The sequence below is a fragment of the Littorina saxatilis genome, linkage group LG3 (genome assembly GCF_037325665.1).
Source record: "Littorina saxatilis isolate snail1 linkage group LG3, US_GU_Lsax_2.0, whole genome shotgun sequence".
NCBI classification, from domain to species: Eukaryota; Metazoa; Mollusca; class Gastropoda; order Littorinimorpha; family Littorinidae; genus Littorina; species Littorina saxatilis.
In genome coordinates this window covers 67,059,982-67,075,060 of record NC_090247.1, presented here as the reverse complement: position 1 = coordinate 67,075,060, position 15,079 = coordinate 67,059,982, and the positions used below count along the sequence as shown (strand labels likewise).

Genomic DNA, 15,079 nt, shown 5'->3' with positions numbered 1-15,079 from the left:
TAACAACAAGAATTTTTAAAATGAGGTAAATTTGCAGTTGTTAGAAAAAAAAACCACCGAACTCTGACAAGATTTGTTCCATGTGTACTTCGTCTTGTGCTTGCATGTACACACAAAGGGGGATAAGGCACTAGCAGATCTGCACATAAGTTGACCTGAAAGGTTGGAAAAATCTCCACCCTTAACCCACCAGGAGAGGCCAGGATTCGAATACTCAACCTTTCGCATGTGAGGCCGACATCTTATCCACTAAGCTATTGCGCCCGTCTGGCCTACTATCTCAAGCCTAATCAGAGAGATGCATTGCGAGGCTGGCGGTTTCCTACAGCAGGGAAAAAGCTCAGTCGGTAGCGGCGCTGGCTTCAAAACCAGTTGTCGCTATTGGCGTGGGTTAATTCGATCCCCACGTTCGGCAAGGGATTTATTTCCCAGTGTCAACTTTGTGAAAACTCTCCTCGGTGTCCGAACACACCATGTGCATGCATGCGCACGATAAAGAGCCCACGTTCACAATGAAAGTCTCAGGGCTTGGAATCATGAATACACGCATGCAGGTGAAAGAGAGAAAAAGGGTAGTGCCGTGTACTGTATGGCAGTTCGCTTTCCCCAAGGAGAAAGCAGCCCGAATTTCCATGAGGGTAACCTCACAGGAATATAAGAATTCGTATCTTATCCTTATCCTCACCTCATTCTGTAGCTCGTCATCAGGGCGTGAAGCTGTTAAAACAGTGAGGATGTGTGTGCTCAGTTCTCCCGTGTTCATTCCTAGGCCTGTGTCCTCTGACGGGAAGTGAGTCTTCACCTACAACAGAAAATATTCATGAAATTTTAAAAATGCGGTAAAATAAATTATTGGTCCCAGTGTCCGAGTATGAAACAGAAATAAGATTTTTTTTAAAGAAAACAAGAAGGGCAAAGCCCATACGACTCACATGCTTGACCTAAACCTAGCAATGACATCATACACTAAGAACTGCTTTACACATTTTTCCTACCAAAATACATGTGACCTTGACCCAAGGTCAAGGTCATCCAAGGTCATGCAACACAAAGCTGTTAATTCAAGACATAGGAAGTACAATGGTGCTTATTGGCTCTTTCTACCATGAGATATGGTCACTTTTAGTGGTTCACTACCTTATTTTGGTCACATTTCATAAGGGTCAAAGTGACCTTGACCTTGATCATATGTGACCAAATGTGTCTCATGATGAAAGCATAACATGTGCCCCACATAATTTTTAAGTTTGAAACAGTTATCTTCCATAGTTCAGGGTCAAGGTCACTTCAAAATATGTATACAATCCAACTTTGAAGAGCTCCTGTGACCTTGACCTTGAAGCAAGGTAAACCAAACTGGTATCAAAAGATGGGGCTTACTTTGCCCTATATATCATATATAGGTGAGGTATTCAATCTCAAAAACTTCAGAGAAAATGGGAAAAATGTGAAAAATAGCTGTTTTTTAGACAACATTTATGGCCCCTGCGACCTTGACCTTGAAGCAAGGTCAAGATGCTATGTATGTTTTTTGGGGCCTTGTCATCATACACCATCTTGCCAAATTTGGTACTGATAGACTGAATAGTGTCCAAGAAATATCCAACGTTAAAGTTTTCCGGACGGCCGGACGGACGGCCGGACGGACGGACGGCCGGACGGACGGACGGACGACCCGGGTGAGTACATAGACTCACTTTTGCTTCGCATGTGAGTCAAAAAGAATCAACGTTCAAATGACTTAACATTGCAAATGCCTGATTTCATAATAATACCCTTACAAGGGGCTCTTTTTACTTTTCTGCAATGATATGTACAAATGAATACTTAAGTCATAACCTGGGAATTTCTATTTTCTTCCCATCGGAATGAGTTTATGTATATGTTTGCATTTCTTAATTGTTCTTGTATCTTTTTTATTATTTTTTTTCATGTACCCCCATGGGGCTTCTTGAATAAATTCTTTGCCTTGCCTTGCCTTTAACAAGAAAGAAACATAAAGGTAGAAGAAAAATTACTTCTTTCAAATACAAAGTGATGAATTTTGTTATATCATATAACACAAACACACATGCATGAGCACACACACATCACACACACACACACACACTGTCACACACACATACTTCCTCACAAAAACCCTCCCAACAGAACGTTCTTCCTCTCACAAAAGCAAACAGTCTTCATGACAAACCTGTGGTCCTGAGTTTTATCACTTTTAATATATCATATATAATAAAAAGCTTCTCCTTTATCGGCCCTCTCCATTCCAAAGTTACGTCCAACCTTTAAACAAGAGTCTTTTAACCATCAGTATTAATTATTGGCAGCTAGACCCTTCACTTCACCTTCTTGGCCTGGTGCCTTTCCTTCCCCGCACGGTATCGAATAATATTCTCTAGTCCCTAATAGGCAAAGTACGTGTGGGACATGAAGCATCATTTATTGATTTGACAAACCTGTTTCTGCAGCCAGAATGAATCCACAGCTTCTTTCCCGTCGGCCACACCGCCCTCCTTCACCCTGCGAGCCTGACGCTCACCGATCGTCTCCCCTGTGTACCGCAGGGTTATTTCCCTTGCTGGGATCACCTCGTCTTCCGAATCGGAGCTGGAGAGATTGTCGTCTTGGGCCCATTCCACGGGGACGAACTTGATGCCTGTGCCGAATTCCTGTCGCGTTTCTGCTCCGTCCCCATCCCCCCGCTGGTCTGAACTGGTTGATAGTTCTTCTAGCTTCTGTGTAACAGACGGAGAAAGCGTTACTGCTTAGTGTACTTTTAGCACTGAAATTGCTCGCAGAAAGTTCTTTTTTTCTGTAAGGGCGAGTTCAGACATGCAGTTCATGAGCTTTTTTTTTTAAACAAGACTTAAGCTGAAAAAAATTATTAATATTATATTCAAACAAAAAAAGAGATTATTGTAGTCCATACTTTCTTTTTATGTCACCATTTCTTAGTTCCGCCTTGGAAAGAAATGCAGCAACAAGTTTCCATCACTCAAAAGTAACCTGGGACAGTAGGGGAGACCACCCCCAACCAGGCGCGTTCACAGGTGGCGGATAGTGTGATGGCCTTCAGATATGGAGGTTAGCTGCGAAATAAGCCAGGCTTGCCAGGACGAATAAGCAGTCGCGGACCAACTGGCGGTGCTTCCAACAGGATGGGGCGGGGTAACAGGTGGCACTCAAGAAATACCCCAGGTGTCCAATGACGGGAGCATCATGCGAACAAGAGCCGCATTTTAAGTTCTAGCCCTGGGGAAGGTCACCTCAGATAAACAAACCAGCCAGCTATGGCCAAATAGCCGGGTAGACTGGACTCGACAGCCCTGGAAAGCCACCAGTCTAGGAGAAGGATCACTCCGATATAAAAACACGCTGAAGCCGGATGAGCTGGGCCATGTATGGCGCATAACGACAGCTCAACGCATCAACGCTCATATGACAGACGACAACTCAAAAGTAATGCACCCTTTGCATACAGTGGTACCTGTGATGAAAGGACACATTTCAGACCAAAAAGAGTTCCCAGACTGCAGGTGGCCTGTAATTGATTTTGAGTAGAAATAATTAGATAAAGGAACTACAGGTGTTCTTTCTTCTTCTTCTTCTTCTTGGCGTTCGCAAGGCGTTCTTTCAAAGGAGGTGTCGTTCATCAGAGGGGCTTTACATCACAGGCACCACTGTGCAAAGAAAGCTTGGGGATTCTATTTCTCACCTTTTCTGGCAGCCAAGACACGATCTTGTTGACCGTCTGACAAGCCTTGGTGGCATGCGTGGCTGGGTACGGACCAAAGGTGTTGCGCAGGTTGCGGGCCTCAGACTGGCCCACGCACTGCGTAGATCGGAAGATGTCAAACAGGTACGCTGCTGCACTTTCCACTGTCTCTGCCGATGACTCAACTCCAGCTGCAAAATAAAAATATGTGTAAGTCTGTTTCATATTTCATGTTAAAATTCATAAACTGTCCTTAACATAATAAAAGTTCTTCTCCTTCTTCTGCGTTCATGGGTTGAAACTCCCATGTACACTCATGTTTTTGCACAAGTGGGTTTTACGTGGGTTTTTACAGTCATGTAAGGCAATTTTTACCCTGCCATATAGGCAGCCTTATGCCGCTTTCAGGGAACAATAAAAGTTGAATTAATAACTGTTTTGGATAAAATATTTTACATGTCATATTTAATAATTTAATACGGACTGGCAGAGGAACTGATGAATTGGTTACTGAGCCCTCAGGATCAAGAACCGGCACTCACAACTAGCTCTCCAAATAGAGGTCCCCCCCCCCCCCCCAAAAAAAAAATAATGCTCCCCATAAACATAATACTGTACAAAATAAAGAACACAGGGCTTTGGATTTAACTTCAAAACACATCTTCATGAACGTCTTGTTGTTGTTATGAAAACACAAAATATTTTTTTTTGTACGCCTAGATGCAAGTGGGGGTTCTTAAGCCTGGGGACTTCATAACCGACTCGTCAGTTCTCAATCCACAACCAGCTTAAGATATTATGATTGTCTAAAATATGCAGACGATTCTTTTTTCAGACAAAAAGAAAAAGTAAAATTTAATGATCATTTTGGAACAAATCAACTACACTAACAATACAAATAGATAATGAAATTGAAAACAATTATTCTTATTCAGATACAGTGGAACCCCTGTCTTAAGCCCCCCCTTAGTTAAGACTCCCTTTTTTTAAGACCTTGTTTTCTCAGATTTTCTGTTCCTAACAACTGTAACGTTACCCCTATTTTAAGACTCCCTCCTTTTTAAGACCTGCATTTCTCAGATTTGTTGAGGTTTGAAACACAAGGTTCCACTGTAATCATTTTACCTACCAATAGCTTTGGCAGAAGCTGTCAGCTGCTTCAGTGCCTCATCAACATCTGGCTTTCCTGCTTTAGCATTCTGTCGCACCAAGTCTTTGATTTTGGACCACGACACGCACGTCTTGCTTTGTTCCTGAAGCGCAAGAGTTTTGCGTTCGGCCAAATCTTTCCCATGTCTGGCATCCTCAGTGGCGCCGTCTCCTGCGGAAACGTTACCAAACGCTCGCAGAGCACCGGTCAATCTTGGGTACGTCCACATTTCTCAACGCTGACTGTTTTACTCCATCTTGAACCTGAAACAAAAGGAAGAGACCTGGTGAGATTTGCTACTCAGCCTACTGCTGCGATCTTATGAGTGTATCAATTGTTTCCATCCAATGGTATTCTTCAAAATCAAATCAAATCAAATCAAATTAAATAGGTTGTTCTTTCTTTCTTCAACAGGACTGGGTGGCCGAGTGGTAACGCACTTGCGCTCGGAAGCGAGAGGTTGCGAGTTCGACCCTGGGTCAGGGCGTTAGCAATTTTCTCCCCCCTTTTCTAACCTAGGTGGTGGGTTCAAGTGCTAGTCTTTCGGATGAGACGAAAAACCGAGGTCCCTTCATGTACACTACATTGGGGTGTGCACGTTAAAGATCCCATGATTGACAAAAGGGTCTTTCCTGGCAAAATTGTATAGGCATAGATAAAAATGTCCACCAAAATACCCGTGTGACTTGGAATAATAGACCGTGAAAAGTAGGATATGTGCCGAAATGGCTGCGATCTGGTGGCCGATGTGAATGCGTGATGTATTGTGTAAAATAATTCCATCTCACACGGCATAAATAAATCCCTGCGCCTTGAATATGTGCGCGATATAAATTGCATAAAATAAAAATTTTAATTTTTTTTTTTTAAAATCCCTGCGCTTAGAACTGTACCTACGGAATACGCACGATATAAGCCTCATATTGATTGATTGATTGACCATCTAATGTTGGTCTTACAGTATTGGCGTTAACCGGTAATTACCGGTATTTTACTGGTTGAAAAGAGAAAATACCGGAACAAAATTGGCTGCCGGTGTATGGCCTACCCGTATATTTTTAGAACTACCGGGTTTTTTCGCTGGTAAAACAAAAAACAAGCACTCTTAGTTGGACTCTTACTGGTTCCAATGACCAGCCTACCGTTTTTGTCTGGACTGTTTGCATCATAAAAGTTTGCGTACAGGTTTGAAAAAATACTAGCGCCATCTCTGTCTTAACAATAACAGTTACACTGGGGGGACCTATTTCCGTGCCTGTCAGGGTATCATGCTACTCTGTTTTCGTTGGTCTAGCATGTTTCCAGAGTGGCATTGTCAGCGTCAAATAAAAGGTTTGGACTGTTACACAGTCAAACCTGTCCTGACAACCATCTCTTAGGCAAAAAAAATTCTGTTTCTGGTAACATGGCTAAAAAAAATAGGGTCGGTAGGTAGGGATTTTTTTTTTAATTTTTTTTTTTTTTACCCCAAATGTAGACCAATAAAACTAACTTTAAAAATCGCGCAAAGAGACTGGATTCACTATACATAGAGACAAGACACTCAACACATTTACAAATTGTCAGCGGACTTTCGTTTTCACACGTTTTTGTTGTTCATTTTCTCACCCTGTCCTTTACCACCACCACAAAAAAAAAAATTTTGAGTTTGGAAAAAAAAAAGTTTAGGGTCGGCGCCGAAATTTAGGGTCGGTCGGGTGACCAGAAACAGACAATTTTTTTTTTTTGTGCCTTAATAACAACCACCTGCTAACGAAAGACCACCCAAAATGATCCCTGACGAGATTGTTGCTGTGTAATTCACCTTTCCATTGCTACCACCTGTCAATATCGATCACTTTTGGTCGGCCTGTGCGTGGTCGTGATACACAGGTTTGACTGAACCAGTGAAAACGTTGTGTCCGTGAATTTTGGTCGGCCTGTGCGTGGTCGTGATACACAGGTTTGACTGAACCAGTGAAAACGTTGTGTCAGTGTCATGCTACCACCTGTCAATATCGATCACTTTTGGTCGGCCTGTGCGTGGTCATGATACACAGGTTTGACTGATCCAGTGAAAACGTTGTGTCAGTGAATTTATAAGAATGCTGCATTAATTGTTAGACTTTGTAAGTTTGTTGGAAAGTTCTAATGTTTGTTCATTCAGGCACCAATCTCTTTTGCTTTCAAAGGATATCTAGCAACGCATTGAAGGCTTCAACCCCGTCAATTGTGTCTTTATATGTTTTTGAAAAGGGAGGAAATCGGGGTCAACCCGCTATTGCCGCGGCCCGTTGTTGCCGCGGCCCTTTTTGTTTTTTTAATTTTTGTTTAATTTTTTGTTTCCATTATGTACATTAATTTTTATTGACGAGAAAATCTCTTACGCAAGGAGAAAGGACGACCCCCAGCGGAAGTTTTCGCCACGTCCGCGGGGATTTGAACTCGCAATCCTGTGCATTGGAGGCAGGCGCGGCGGCCCGTTGTTGTTATTCTAGAACTATGTCAAAATTGGAATATCTAAGGCAGATGCAGACACAGTATTAAACTGGGGACCTTAAATTGTCCTAAAGTTAGGTGAGCGTAGCTGTCTTGCTTACCAGTCAGGCAGTTTATACCAGAATTCACTAATGCGTGAGTAGAGATGGGATGGAGGGAGGGAGGGAAGAAGAGAGAGGGGGAGAGGAAGTGTGGGAGGGATGGAGGGAGGGAGAGAGAGAAGAGAGGGGAGAGATGGAGGGAAAAAGATAGTGGGATGGAGGTAGAGAGAGAGGAGGGAGGGAGTAAGAGAGGGGGAGGGAGATAGGGTGGGAGGAAGAGAGTGGGAGGGAGAGAGAGTGGGAGGGAGAGAGAGAGAGGGAGAGGGAGGGCAAGAAAGAGAGTGGGATGGAGGGACAGAGGGGAGGGAGTGAGAGTGAAGGAGGGAGGTAGAGAAAAGTCGATTGTTGGCGGTAGGGAGGGAGGGAGAAAAGGAGGCAGGGAAGTAGTGAGATCATATATATATAGAGAGAGAGGTAGGGAGGAAGGGAGGGAGAGAGAGAAGGATGACGGAAGAGAGGGGGGAGGAGAGAGCGAAAGGGAAGGAGGGATAGAGAAAATGATGGAGGAAGGGAAATAGAGAGAGGGAGGAAGAGAGATCGCGAGAGAGGTAGGGAGGGATAGAAAGAGATGGAGGGAGGGAAAGAGAGAGAGAGAGAGAGGGAGAGAGGGAGGGAGGGAGGGAGGGAGAGAGGGAGACAAGGATTGTCAGGAGAATCATATACAGAAGAAAAATGTTTGAAATAAAACATCATAAGGTGACGTCATAATGTCTCGCCGTATCGAATTACGTCATTTGCTTGTTTCAAACTTAAATGACGTCATTTGTGTGTTTTAAACTTTAGTTTTGGTTGTGGACTTACTTGTTCATATCTGCTTATCTAAGCACTCTAAAAAGTAGAAATGAACACAAAAGATGCGCATTGATTTGTTATTTTTGATGAACGAAAAATATCATTTTTGAAAAAAATGGACTTACTCGGTTTTGTCAGCACACGGCAGAGTTACCAACTCTGTTGTTTGATGGCATATCTGACTGGCGCAAAATTGTTTTAAAAAAACACGGAATCAGGGGATCTTTCTAGCGGGTTGCGGCAATAGCGAGTTGCAGCAATAACGGGCCGCGGCAACAACGGGCCGCGGCACTTTGCCGCGGCAATAACGGGCCGCGGCAACAACGGGCCGCAGCAATAGCGAGTTGTAACCAGGAAATCGACAAAAATACAACTCGCAGGGAATACAAGGATTAGCACGAAAATATTGGTCCGCCGACGACAATGATACATTACATATATATAGGCTACACACAATTTAAAACAAACCACGCAAATGGCAACAGCAATTTCAGACAAATTAGTGTATTTTCTCGCGGTATCTAACTTTACCGATTTTAACTGAGGACTGTCTTGAAGTGGTGCATTCTACCCAGGAGGTATAGCCCCCCTACCAGTACCAGACGAAAACAAAATCTGTGCGTGACTGATCGTCCATATCGAACTTTCGGTTTCACGACAATGTCACTTAACACGTGTCCTTCTGTGCCAGCAATCTGCATAAAAATAAATGGCTGGCTGAATTTGAACAACATCTTCAAATACTAAGCTTTTTACACAATCAGCATACTCACACTTCGAAAATACGTAATCCAGGTTTCAACAACGATTGCACAAACCGAAAGAAATGAAAATAGAGTCACTTCCCTTAGAGGAAATTGTGTAAAAAAAGCACATTCGGATATGAATCGAAGCGAACATTTAGAATATTTTCTTTGGTGTGTATGATGAAATACCTGTATTTTGTCGGTCTGCCTGTCTGTCGGTCAGTTTGCCTGTGCTACCAACGAATTGCACATTTGCAATGAAGGTGGGGCGTGCGATACAGTGATCACTGAACTGTGTTGGCCGGTGTAACACCAAATTTTTACTCCACGAAAAATTTACTCCGGAGTAAATATTTCGTACGAAATTCTTACTCCGAGTACACTTTTCGTACGAGAAAAGAACTCCCCAAGGCACGAAAAAATTACTCCCTCCACGAAATTTTTACTCCCCATTTTTTTTTACTTCTAGGAAAAATCTCGTACGCAAAAATGGGATGCGGGCGAAGGGATAATGCCAATAAGTGATCTCGCGCACACGAATGGCGCGCTACCCTCCTTCCACCCCTTCCACCACCAAGACTAACAGGGGACAAGGGAGTAAAAATTTCGTACACCTGGCATGGGAAGGTTAAATTGCTTGTGTTAGGGTGAAGTAATTTATTCGTTATTTATTCGTCAGGGGAGTAACATTTTTGTACAAAATGTTTACTCGGAACTCACCTGTCTTGGGGAGTAATTTTCTAGTGAAATGGGGGAGTGCTTTTTTCGTACGAAATGTTTACTCCAGAGTAAAAATCTCGTGGGAGTAATTTTCTCGTGTTACACCGGAGCGTACCGTGCGTGCGTGCTTCAACTGCTTGTCCCTCTCTCTCTCTCTCTCTCTCTCTCTCTCTGAGTGTGTGTGTGTGTGTGTATGTGTGTGTGTGTGTGTGCCAGTGTGTGTGTGTGTGTGTGTGTGCGAGTGTGTCAGTGTGTGTGTGTGTGTGTATGGGTGTGTGTGTGTGTGTCACGGTGTGCGAATGTGTGTGTGTGTGCCGTGTGTGTGTGTGTGTGTGTGTGACAGAGGGAGAGAGGATTCCGAAATCTCTGTTTTACTGACATTACTCAGAGTGTGGCAAAGCCTTACATCACAATGCCCAATTATAGAGGTGTCTCTCTAATAGGCGCTCTCCCAGTTTCCCTTGCGACGATAGCCAATACTGGCTCCTGCAACGTACCATTACCAGATCCAGATCCAGACACCGACACACACACACCACCACCACCACCACCACACAAAATGTCCAGAGTCGATGAACCCTGAGAATTTTTAAAATCAGAAAAAAAATGTCTTGGCACTCGCCTGTCCCAAAATAATCATGAAATATGTTCAGTTTTTCCTGCTATCATTTTTCGCTTCCTCTGAGGTTTTAAAATACAGGCAGCAATTCTTCGTGGTGGAATCCGAATGTTTCATTCATGCAACCTCCCCCCCCCCCCCCACCCCCCTCTACAGTGTGTTCAGTGGTCGTGGTGGAGGAACGAGTGAGTTCCACAACGAGAGTGTGGCGACAGCCATGGCCAGCAGGCTCTGTTCCTACCTGGCCGATCCCGACAAATACCAGAAGTTCTGCAAACAGTTTGTCGACGCCATCGGACCTGTTCTCAGCAAACTAAGTCCCAGCCTAAAAGAGGACAAGGCGGAGCGCTTACAGTGGAACCCCCCTTTTAAGACCTCCAAAATCTGGTCTTAAATAAAGACTCCCTCATATTTAAGACTCAGATTTTGGGAGGTCTTGAATTAATAGGAGGGAGTCTTAAAACGGGGATAAAATTACAGAGGTTATTAACAAACAATCTGTGAAAACAGGGTCTTAAAAGGGAGGGAGACTTAAATTGGGAGTTCCAGAGTAGTGCTACTGCGATGAACAGTCGGGTTCAGCCTTGTTCTTCAAACAGGCTTAGTTGTGTTAATTGATTAATTGATTTTTCTTTTTTAGTGAATAAATTAATTTATTAAAAGAATTTATTTTACATTGTTTTTGTTTTTATCGATTTCATTACTTCGTGGGTCACCAAGCTCCCAACGGAAATGACACTACATACGATCTGCGATAGGGAGGGATGTGTGAAGTTACTTTACCAAAGATAGCTGATGATGAATTACTGTGTTAAAAGCGCCCCGACAACAAAGCCAGACATTGAGGGGCATAGTTCTAGGTGTTACCCTAACTTTGTTTTAATAAAAAAAATATTGGTGCGATTGAAACGGAAAAAAGTAGGGAAAAAAGGAGAAAAACAATCTTTGCTAAAAGAGCTCAACGTAGTGGTACCTTCTTTCTTGCTACATGAATGTCTAAGCACTATGCAAGCGACGCCTGCCTTTTCTAACAGACAGGAGGAATTACATAGAAATGGAAATCCCTTCGACCGAGTGAGCTTGGACACACACACAGACACCAACAAAAACATACATGTAACACCATTGGCAACGAGATTTTCATCTCTCTTGTGAAAATGAGGGTGGTCCTAAGAATAGGACCAAGTGCAGGTGCAGTGTCGACAAGCAGACTTCCAGCAAAACCCCATTTACTTCTTTGCAGGCTTCTTGGCAGCGGCCTTCTTGGGGGTCTTCGCCTTCTTGGGCTTGGCGGCCTTCTTGGCAGGAGACTTGGCAGTCTTCTTGGCAGGAGACTTTGCCTTCTTGGGTTTGGCAGCAGCCACCTTCTTGGGAGTCTTGACCTTCTTGGGCTTGGCAGCCTTCTTGGCGGGAGATTTGGCAGCCTTCTTGGCAGCGGGCTTCTTGACAGCCTTAGGCTTCTTTGCCTTAGCGGGCTTCTTGTCGGCGACCTTCTTGTCCCCCAGACGGAAGGATCCAGCGGCACCGGTTCCCTTGGCCTGCTTGAGTGTGCCAGCCTTGACGCCAGCCTTCAGGCCGGTCTTGACACGGGCGTTGATCTTGGTCACCTCGTTGCCGACCTTGTAGTTGGCCATGATGTACTTGAGGATGGCCTGGCGAGAGGAACCACTTCGCTCCTTCAGGGCGCCGACGGCGGCAGCGATCATGGCGATGTACTTAGGGTGGTCTGCGGGTTTTGCGGGCTTTCTGGCCTTGGCGGCCTTCTTTGCGGGGCTCTTGGCCGGGGCGGGAGCGGCGACATCAGACATGATGATGATTGAGAAGTAGCGGCGAAGCGAACGAAGAAATGCGAAGGGGTGTGTTGGCTAGCGAGAGCGAGCTGAGCGAATGATCCCAAAATCGCATTTTCGCTCCTATTTATAGACCGCGCGCGGGCTGCATTGAAAGCGGCACACAGCCGCAGCCGATTCAGCCCTCGCGCGGCCTCCTCGAGCCGATTTTGTGTTTGTTGACACTTGTTTTCTTGTTGGCGTTACTCACCGGAGCAAAAAATTATGTCAACATTGCATATGTACAGAATCAGCCAAAGATAACCTTTAAGTTGGTATATTTTGCGAGTCTGAATACGCTCTCTGCGCAAAGAAATCAGCAGAAAACCTCTCAACGTTCAACCCTTAGAAACAACTTCATGACACAAAATCGTTCCAAAATACACAAAATCAGTAGGTTAATGATAAATATTAATTTTCATTAATTAAGATTACGTTTATTCTTCCCACTGATATAAATTTGTTCCTTTTATCACGTAATTTGCAGTCAGTATGATCAGTTTTCTGACCTGACTAAAACACAAATCTCATCCTCAGAGGAATTGAGCCCATTTCCTCTTTATACCTACTATATTTTCAATTTCCATTTTCTTCGCTTTACATGGGAATCTTGCACCAAAAATTAACCGTAGTATTTCTATGAATACGTTTCTTTCGAATTTATGAATTGTACAAGTATTTGTGGCAAGAAAAGGCTGTTTTGCAACGATCGAAATTATGCTGCTTTTCTCTCGCCACTGTCCATTTTCCCTCCAATGGCGGCTCTTTGTGGATCCAGGAATGCAAAATAGTTTCGCTTGTATGCAAGTATCACCGAACATTTTTAGAATCGTTAAATAACAAAACACGTTAAGAAAATTGTATACCTTCTAGATAACTTGTTTTTTGGGGCATGGAAAAGACGTGATCTTGTGTAGAAGGTTTGTTTTGGGTCGGCGGGATTTGACTAAATAGTGTGTTGGGATAACTGCGTGAACAATTCCTGTCATCTTGTACAACAAATGTATAATCTATACTTCGAAACATGTGCCCTCAGATATAAGATGGTGGTTCGCTTGCATTAAAACTAAATTATCTTTCAGGAATACGTATGAAAGGGCAAAATTGCACAAATATTTATGTGGTGGAATCAGTGCAAAATGGCGGTCAACATTGCTGCCACGTTGGTGGAAGGATTATTTGCTTTCAAATCAGTTTCTCTCTAGGCATTCATGAAATATTTCACCGGACCCTTCAAGATTCAAACTTAATAATGACATCTACACGTACATTGACAAACCATAACTATGCCACAAAGAAAGAAATGGTGGGATATATATTGATGGGCAGAGGGGAACGCCGCGGTGGGTAACGGACCAAAACCAGCACCGTGGCCACGGCTGAAGCTGTCACATTTTTTTCTGTAAATGTGCTTAGGGCAACCCGTATCACACTTACAGCTATTATAAATACAGGAAATCCACTTTTATATATTAAAATAGGCAAACGAATTGATTGGATGTGTTTGCTTTAATAAAATCAGGAGTTTGGAAATTGACCTCGTCGGACGAAATGTAGTAGGTCACTGTGTGTGTTGTGGTAGCCAGGAGGGCTGTTCAGTTTGGGACGGATGAGCCAAACACGTCACTCGTTCAGTGTAGTCAATGTGTATGGTTGCGGTAACACGTACGCCGGACCCGAAATAATAATTTTATTTTGTTGGACACTCAAGAGAAGTTGAATTCTGTGCAAGAAAAAATAGCATTGATCATTACCTCGTCGGTGTAACACGAGAAAATTACTCCCACGAGATTTTTACTCCGAAGTAAAAATTTCGTACGGAAATGTTACTCCCTTTACGAAAAAAAGTATTCCCCCATTACACAAGAAAATTACTCCCCATGACAGGTGAGTTCCGAGTAAACATTTCGTACACAAATGTTACTCCCCTGACAAATAAATAACGAATAAATTACTTCACCCTAACACGAGCAATCAGTTTAACTTCCCATGCCAGGTGTACGAAATGTTGACTGACTCCCTTGTCCCCTGTTATGCTTGGTGGTGGAAGGGGTGGAGGGAGGGTAGCGCGACATTCGTTTGCGCGAAATCCCTTCGCCCGCATCCCATTTTCGATTACGAGATTTTTCCTGGAATTAAAAAAAACTTGAATATGGAGTAAAAATTTCGTGGAGGGAGTAATTGTTTCGTGCCTTGGGGAGTTCATTTCTCGTACGAAAGTGGTACTTGGAGTAAGAATTTCGTACGAAATTTTTACTCCGGAGTAAATTTTTCGTGGAGAAAAAAATGTCGTGTTACACTGACCGGCATCTTGCAAGCGAGTTGTATCCACGATTTCGAGATAAGTTCATTATTTGTCTCTCGGTCTACTTCGAGGACCACTGGGTCGACGTACTAGTTAATGTAACGTTTTGTTATGTTGTGTCTATAATCAAACGTTCCAATAACCTATCAAACGTTCCAATAACCTATCAAACGTTCCAATAACCTATTAAACGTTCCAATAACCTATCAAACGTTCCAATAACCTATCAAACGTTCCACTGATAACCTACCATGCATTCTTGTTTTTGTTTTTTTACATTTAGTCAAGTTTTGACTAAATGTTTTAACATAGAGGGGGAATCGAGACGAGGGTCATGGTGTGTGTGTGTGTGTGTGTGTGTGTGTGTGTGTGTGTGTCTGTGTGTCTGTGTGTCTGTCCGAGTGTGCGTGTGTGTGTGTAGAGCGATTCAGACCAAACTACTGGACCGATCTTTATGAAATTTTACATGAGAGTTCCTGGGAATGATATCCCCGGATATATTTTTCTTTTTTTCGATAAATACTTTTGATGACGTCATATCCGGCTTTTTGTAAAAGTTGAGGCGGCACTGTCACACCCTCATTTTTCAATCAAATTGATTGAAATTTTTGTAAAGCAATC

General features: G+C 43.3%; 2 protein-coding genes across 2 annotated transcripts in view; both read right to left on the bottom strand.

Annotated features, from left to right (window-relative positions):
- Positions 1-9,073, bottom strand: part of LOC138963048 (activating signal cointegrator 1 complex subunit 3-like) — a gene marked incomplete in the record, with an annotated part of 184,999 nt that extends 175,926 nt beyond the window's left edge. The window contains 5 exon segments of the mRNA XM_070335040.1: positions 686-802; positions 2,460-2,738; positions 3,719-3,909; positions 4,848-5,131; positions 9,013-9,073. Of these exon segments, the coding sequence (XP_070191141.1) occupies positions 686-802; positions 2,460-2,738; positions 3,719-3,909; positions 4,848-5,097 (837 nt within the window).
- A 2,245-nt stretch (positions 9,074-11,318) lies between these two features.
- Positions 11,319-12,152, bottom strand: LOC138961028 (histone 24-like). The gene has a single exon (XM_070332630.1). It carries the CDS (start codon positions 12,130-12,132, stop codon positions 11,554-11,556), a length of 579 nt encoding a protein of 192 aa, XP_070188731.1. The 5' UTR covers positions 12,133-12,152; the 3' UTR covers positions 11,319-11,553.
- Positions 12,153-15,079: the final 2,927 nt, after the last annotated feature.